At 40.2% G+C, this 8237-nt stretch overlaps 1 protein-coding gene and 1 pseudogene across 1 annotated transcript in view; both read right to left on the bottom strand.

Moving 5' to 3' along the window:
* The window catches only part of LOC109958544 (DEP domain-containing protein 1B-like), a 12897-nt gene extending 10824 nt beyond the window's left edge, over positions 1–2073 (bottom strand). Inside the window, exons 1-3 of the mRNA XM_020597263.1 lie at positions 1702–2073; positions 181–446; positions 4–92 (exon numbers count right to left, since the gene is read on the bottom strand). Coding sequence (XP_020452919.1) covers positions 4–92; positions 181–446; positions 1702–1749 — 403 coding nt within the window. The 5' untranslated portion in view covers positions 1750–2073. The remainder of the gene's footprint in view (positions 1–3; positions 93–180; positions 447–1701) is intronic.
* Positions 2074–4185: 2112 nt separating this feature from the next.
* LOC109958525 (opsin-5-like) lies at positions 4186–6635 on the bottom strand (annotated as a pseudogene).
* Positions 6636–8237: the final 1602 nt, after the last annotated feature.

Raw genomic sequence — 8237 nt, 5'->3', positions numbered from 1 at the left:
AGTCATCCCAGCGGATGAGTCTGGGTAGGTCAATGTTGTCTCTTAACAGAGGCTTTGTTGGAAAAGACTTCAAGGGAGACAGTGCAGGGAACCTGGAGGGACAGACAACAGCACTGAGCACAATCAATGGGGGGAAAGTGAGATGACAAGAACAACAGTACAGGATGAAAAAAGAAATACCTATACAGATGGCCGCTGTCTTCAAAGTCCTCTGTCCCGTGACGTCCTTTAATGTCTTCAACAATATGGGCCTTGAGGAACTTTCTAAGCAGCTGCAGGGTCTGGTAGCGAGTCACCTCGGGCCCAAAGTTGTAGTTGTCCCTCAGCAGATCATGCAGGTAATCCACAGCCTCAGATCCTGTGAAACTGCTATCATAGTAGCGGAAGTGTGCCCAGTGCCTTCTCAACGGCATGCCTCCACGGAAGAGTTTAATGGTTTCATTCCACTGCACAGCATGGAGAAATACAAGTGTGAAGTGTGAGAAATGCTTCAGCATGGAATATCTATATACATCTATCTATATATAACAGTTACCAAAGGTGTTCTGTAAAACCAAAAAAAACTCATTTGTCACAGAAAGCAAATTCAGTCACGTGTAGTATACTGTCAGACACGGCATACAGTATACTGGAAATACTTGACTCGGTCTACTACGCTGAAAGGTAGGCAGACCGCATTTTATGAATTCACAGAGTTCCTGCCTTTAATGTTATATCTGTTTAGGACACTGTTATAGTTACAGTCAAAAGGTGACACACAACACAGACAAAAAACACAGCCCACTGGGATACAAAATACAGTTTACATTCTTCATATACAAATATAAATCCTGTTGCAAAATCAAATCTGTGCACAAAGCAGTTGAAAACACTTTCTTACTAGTGTTTAAATCACAAAAGACATTCAGGTCATTTACTTTGTATATGCTTTTTTTTTTCATTCTTGCAAAAGCAGGATAAACTACATTTTGAAAAACAGTACTGAAAACATGCTACCATGAAACAATTCTATCTACTCCATTTCCCTCCTCTATTCATAAAAAAGTAGGCAACAGGTAAAGCAACTGATGGAACATTAGCCTATTTCCTAAAAGTGTTTTGGATGGTGGAGAGGTTGTGGATTATCAGATCTCAGAAAGTATCCAGATGGGTAAGAGGGAAAAAAGCAGGTAAAAGCAGAGAGAGGTAGAATTAGGCTACACAAGGTCATTACAACACAGGGCAGTTCCACTGAGACAACGGACAGAAATGGTATATAATTGAAAAGGGTCAGACAGACACATGGTGTACAATATGCTTGTCTATCTGAGAGTTTTTCTAGTTTGTTGTTCCAGGGTGATGGCTCTGGGGCTTTTTGATACTATAAATAATGTGTCTACTTTATGTTCTTGTAACCTTTATTAAGAACAACATTCAACCTTTCTGCCCTCTTCTATTCCACACATAGAACAAATGCAGATGCAGTGTAACTGTCAACCGATTACAGCTAAATTAGCGTTAAACTGACCTCGAATATGTGTGAAAGTAGTCTACGTTATCGCTTTCGTGATGTATTAATGCAGAATATCAACATAAACATAACTCACATATAAGAAACTTGGTCTGACCATACATTAACATGATAACGTTTAATCTTAACCCAACTCAAAGCTTTTCGACGCCACCTTTGACCATGCTTGCTAACTTTCCCGACAGACTCACCAGCTTCGTTGCCCTGTATGGACCTGGTCCAATGACTTTTCCTTCCATTCTGATACTGAAAACCCGCTTCACACATGTGAAAACACGAACATTCGTAACATTTGTAAACTTTCATAGGCTTAAGCAGCAGATGCAAACAACACAAGAGGCTCTGCACAAAAACGTTGATAACAACTTTGAATTTCCTGCGTCACGTCATTCGCACGACGTGATTAGACAGCGCGTTGATCACGTGACCCCGGGGCATGCAGCATTTATGAATGGAAGTGACTGCGGTGACAGTCATGGACCTATGGGCACATCATTCAACTACAAATAATAGTTGTAACAGCAACATTAACATTAAAATACACTCACTGGCCACATTATTAGGTACGCCTCTACAATTGTATGCAATTCAATGCAACACTACTGTTTTAACATCTGTGTTTATGAAGCTCAAAATGTTTTCATTTTTGTGTGAAATTGTCAGAAATGTATAAATTAAATTATATGTTTATTATTGAGGTCATAGTTAAAGGTGTTGTTGTACTGGACTAGGACTACATTATATTTAGTCTGTATGTTTGTCCTCCCCAGCTACATACATGAGAAGGTCAGAATATTAGGAACACCTCTGGCCATATTGTAGTCTGGGTGTACTTAATGAAGTGGTTGGTGAGTGAAACATGCTTCAGCTCACATTTGAAACATGCTTCACCTTCCCATCTGTAGTCTTAACTACACCTTTTAGTTAAAATTCTTATGAATTACAATTTTACAGACAAAATGTACTTAATATTTGATGCTTCATTAACAGTATTTTGATAACGTTTACATTTTTATGCCTCTGCACCGGGAACAGCTGTGACTGGAAAAATAATTCTACATGGTGTCAGCCTGTTCACTTGACAGTACAATTCAATTCAAATGTATTTGTGTAACACCAAATCACAACAAGACATCTCAGGACACTACATACTAAGGTCTAGACCTTACTATTATTATCATTATAGAGAAAACCCCAACAAACCCCTGTTGAGCAAGCACTTGGTGACAGCAGGGAGGAAAAACTCCCTTTAATGGAAGAAACCTCCAACAGACCCCAGCTCTTGGTGGGCGGCCTTCTCCCTCAACTGGTTGGGTGAGTGGGTAGTTTTCATAGTCATCACTCCTGTCACTCTCATCACAAAAAATAAGGCAAATATATCCAAAGCGAGTGTCCCAGCGCTTATTTAGAGTCATCTGAGTTGTCTGTCTCTGCCAGGCTCGCTCCCTCCCAAAAACCCTAAAATGCTATTGATATCGCAGCTACAGCGCAATAGAGCTCTGACAACAATCCCAGCTATATATGAAACTGTTACAAGTATCCTCACATCAGTGATATTACCTTGCAGGGGTGGATAAACTCCCCTGCTGGGAGGCTTCCCACGTCTGGAAAACCTAATATGTATTTAAAACATAAAATTTTCCCTCAGCAGGCCTACCTGAAGCGTAAGTCTCCCCCTTGAAACTTGGCAGAGTGAGACAACTCAGAACTTTAACCATAAAGTAAAATAAAGTTAATGAAATCTGGGTGGTGGTTTTGAAAACAGCACAACTACACTTATCAAGACAGGCTTACAACATATCAAATATATCCTCCGCTGATATAGTCTCTTCAAGATCTCATCAAATCATTCCCAACTCTCAGAACCAAACAGGCTGGTGTAGACATCTATAACCAGCCTCCTCATCTCCAATAGATCAGTTATGGTCCCATCTGCATCACCAGGTTGTTTTCTTTAACTTCAGTTTCCTAAGGTTGGACAAAAAGCAACATACTGCAGTAATGCAACTATCACTCATTTGGCACTATAACTGTCTCCTGTGTTTGTTTGCCGACTCATTTTTCTCACTTCCAATTTACATGTCAGTTTAGAAAACATTTTCAGTGCACATTGCGTATGAATATATGGAGTTAGAAAAGAGGATAAGCAAATTCATGTTGCCAAGCTGAGATCTCACAAGAAATAACATACTGCAAAGGGCCAGTTTTCACTTTAATAATTGAGGTATTGTCCCTGCAGAGCTCAGTTCCTTCTTCTGTTAATTCAATATGAAGCCTGATAGCCTTAAGACTTTCAGCCCCCAGTATAATCTTGCTATAAGAATGTTAAAAAGAGAAACTCAGTAATAATACATGATCAAAATAATGTCAACCTGTACACTTGACAATCAGGCTTTCATAGTATTACTGCTGTTGTTCTCATTACAGGCCATATGGCAAAGATAGAGGTTGTAGGCAGCTACCTCTATAGGAAATCAGCCTGTACTTTGGCTGAGAGCTGGCTAACTGTCAGCTCTCTGCAGGTGGATCCAGTCAGTATACACACAGTCCTCTGGGGTGTGGTCACATGACCCAATTTTGTATTCTCAGTGCAGTGCAGACACTCCTGCTGTCCATTTGATAAGTGTGTGGAGATGCTTATGTCCTTGTTGCGCTGTGAAGAGGATCCAACATGTTTATTTTGATTTGACTATGGACTTCCTCTGTTGATCCTCTGTCGTAGATGTGTTTCTGTAGAGACACTCACGAAAGTTACACAGCAGGTAGACTATAAGGTTGTAGATAGTGAAAGACTTGGCAAATGCAGCGGCCAGGGCGAATACAGCAGAAGGAACCTGTGTGGCATCTCTGAAAGGAGCTCACATGGCCACAGCAGCATATGAGGTACAGGAACCCAGGAAGCCTATACATACTGCCACAGAGAACTATGGAGAGAGAAGCCATTCACACACAGTCAGACATTCATACATGGATACATATACTAAAAAACCATGACATAACATAAATAATGTAGATACAAATATATGCAGTGCTAGTCCCTTGTTTATGATTGCACATACACACAAACATACCAACCAAGAAAGCAAGTAATCAGCAAACACAGGAATTTCCCCATTGTGGGATCAAAAAAGTCCTACCTATCTACCAAAGCAACTTTTATAACCTGTGAATAATGTACTGGCTCATATCCTACTCAGATCATATCCTACTCGGATCCTTTCAACTTCAAAACCTGAAGCCAGTGGTGCCAAAGCAACACGCTCATCCTCTGACCTTGACAACGAGACCGTGTGCATTGGCGGTCTTTGGTTTGTAGTGATACATGCTGTTGAACGGCCTGACGTGGCCCCTGCACTGTCAGCAGAATGAAAGTGTAGGAGAGGAAGATGATGGTGCAGGGAAGTGCATAGCAAAAGACAAACAGGCAGGCAATGTAAGACAAAGCTGAAAGCTCATGGCTGGGTGCATGCCAGTCAGTGCAGCAGGCGGTGCCCTATGGTTCAGGACTGTAATGTCCCCACTGTGCCAAGGGCCAGACAGCAAATAGGTATGTGCAACACCACACTCCAACCACCAGGAGGCAGGCATGTGACAAGGAGAACGTGTTACCTGATTGAACAGGAGAAAAAAAGAGATACTTTGCAGTTATTGTGGCCATGTTTTCCCCTCATGTTGTTCAGTTTTGCAAATGGCAGTACTGTGCTCATCAATTTAGATAATTATTCCCTCACTATGGTTAGGGAAGCAGACTTTAAGGCAGCAGGCTAAGGAGAGGGCTGTGAGGTTGCACAGATCAAACAGTACTCCACACACAGGTGACTTCTCCAAATAGTCACCTGTGTCTACAGACAAGGGGAAAAGGAAATGTCATATAGCCTAGTGCAGCAACTAACAACAACATTTTCATTATCACTTAAATGTAGCCGGGTCAAAAAATAAAATTACAGTTTCCTAAGGGGAGTAACTGAAACTCTCCCTGGTGCAGTAAGGTGTTGTTGAGTAAGTGCCCAGTGGGTGTCGCTATGATAGTTGTATACATGCAGTGCTCACCCACACCTGTATGAGGGCGCATCTGTTGTGACGTCATCGCTGTATGACAGACGAGTGTCCCGCGGGAAAAAAGAGAAACAGACCAAGAAGGAGAAAAAGGGAAACGCAGGGAAATACAAACCTCCGTGACTGTCTACGAGTTCGGGGTATTTACTCCAGCCTGAACAGGAACACCGGCATCTTGAAGAATAAGTCCACTACTGTTGCCTTTGTTCGACATATTAAAAAAGGGACTGACTATTGTTACCTAAACCCTTCTGTTAAGTAAAAACCACATTCAACCAAAATTAATGCTGTCCTATTATTTGATAACAAGGGCAGTCGGGAAATAGGACCCACATTTGTTTTGGAGCTGTAGGTGTTGGTCCGAAAACCATACACCTGGCCATACATTACCACAGCCCAGCCCCCAACATAAATGCCCGATTTTTTTTTTTAATTTACTGATAAACTATTTGGTGCAAACAGTGTCAGAAAATAGTGAACACAATTTCCCAAAGCCTAAGCTGACCTTTTATTATTTGTTGTGTCTGACCAACAGTCCAAATCCTAAAAATATTCAGTTTGCAGTGATGTAAAACAGAAAAGCAGAACATTTCCTGAATAGAGAAGCTGGAACAAAGAAATGTTTGGCGTTTTTCTAGAAAAAAAAAACACTTAAATTATTAATTTATTATTGCCTTTTACAGTTCAGTGAAGTGTTTACTGTGAAATGAATCTGATGTTGAGATGATAAAAATAACAATGATAAGAGGGGACTCGAAGGTACCTGTGTAACAGCTGATGATATTGCCAGTGGGAATAAAGAAGTCACTGATGGAGAGATTGATGATGAAGAACTCTGCTGGCTTCAGGGCTGACCATCTGTGATATGCAACAAGTAGCAGAATGCAGTTGCCCATGAGGGACTGTATAACTATAAAAAGAAGTAGACCAAGCTATTCTATATGCATGCAAGGAATCAGTGACCACATGTGAACTTACAAAATACACTGTAGAGGGAACCCATGAGGATGTCATGCTCCTTGGACATGGTGGAGACAAATGATGAAAATGTTTCTGAAGGATTTCCCATTTAAGTTCATGTTAACATACAAATGAGTTGTGATGTAATGCTTTGACTGAAGGATTTACCAAAAGCTAAATATCCCACTGATGACATTGTAAGCCGAACACTGTCAGCAGCACATTTCTACTTAGTGTTTGTAAAATGGTTTTACTGTTTGCAGTGCAAGCTGTGCTGTATTCCAGTCTATGTTGCATTATGCTTCCAGTTTACAGGATCAGATGTATAGAAAAAATGGGAAAACCTCTTTTAAATAAAAAACAATCTTGTGCAAAGGAGAGTTGTTTTAAACATAAATATATAAAAGTAGGACTGACATTTGCCCATGGCTTTGATCTTTCTGGAGACACTGTGACTGCAATTTACTGAGGAAAAGATTTGAATACAGTTTACTGTAGTTGTCAGCATCAAAAGTAATCAGTAGGTTTGTGATAAGTTTCATGAAAATCCTAAGAGTCATGTGACGCTGCTGAAACTAGGACTGCCACTCATAACCATTAAATGTCTGTAGACAGAGGAAATAAACAGCCATTTAAAGGCTGACAGGTTGGGCTGATTTTTTCATTACAGTGACAAATATTAATTTTCATAATAAAAGACCTCAAGTTCCAGAAATTCCAGGAGTCAGATTTAAACAGGAGTCACAGATTGAGCTATGCCACTGGCTGCCAATCTCTGATACCCATGCAGACACACTGACGATGTAACTGTCAGTGCCCGTGAGCTCATGCATGTGGTTATTTTGCTGTTTAGTCTTGATGATTCTCATCATGATTACCTGACGCTGACACACTGTGCACCTACTGCAGCTGTTTAGTCTTGATGATTCTCATCATTATTACCTGACACTGACACACTGTGCACCTACTGTGTGTTTAGGATGGCCAGCAGTACAGCATAATAAACTGGCCATGAATCAGTTGTCACCTCATGACTCTACAGGTCTTTAGGCTTGAACATAATTGTTGTCATATACAATTTTTCAGGAACAGCAAACTTTTTGACCCTGCAAAGGCAGCATGGTGGCACAGTGGTTAGCGCCGTTGCCTCACAGCGAGAAGGTTCCAGGTTCGGGCCCCACCTGGGACCCTGCTCAGGGAACAAATGGTAGAAAATGAATGAATGACCCTGCAAAAAAATTCACTGTTTCTCACAACAAGACAGATTTGTTCAGTTTAATAGAAATAAACTATTTACTAACTAAGGTAAAGAGGAGGATTAAAACCTATTTGTAAATTATACAAACATTGGTCACTTGTCTTTAACCCACCTGTTATGTTCATTTTTCAGGAACAGCAGTGATGTTCCTGGGTTAATTTTACCATTACTAACCATTTCAATCACTATTTAGTTCAATGGTGTTCTTTACCTCTCATAGATTATGGTTCAACCAGGATAATGCACTTGTTTTTCATAAAAAATGCATGTTAAAACTTTTTTTAATGTATTTTGGAAAGACCTACATATCAAAATACATTATTTTACATGACATTGATTTTTTTTAAAATGTTATTTTACATTTGGAAATCTTTTCTTTTTTATGAAGTGATGTTGATAAATTAACATGAGACACCTCTTCTGTTCAGGGTCAAATTGACCCTAAACAGTATC

This window comes from Monopterus albus, unplaced genomic scaffold (genome assembly GCF_001952655.1).
Source record: "Monopterus albus unplaced genomic scaffold, M_albus_1.0 scaffold33.1, whole genome shotgun sequence".
Taxonomy (NCBI): Eukaryota; Metazoa; Chordata; class Actinopteri; order Synbranchiformes; family Synbranchidae; genus Monopterus; species Monopterus albus.
The sequence above is the reverse complement of the archived record's forward strand: the minus strand, read 5'-3'. Positions and strand labels throughout refer to the sequence as shown.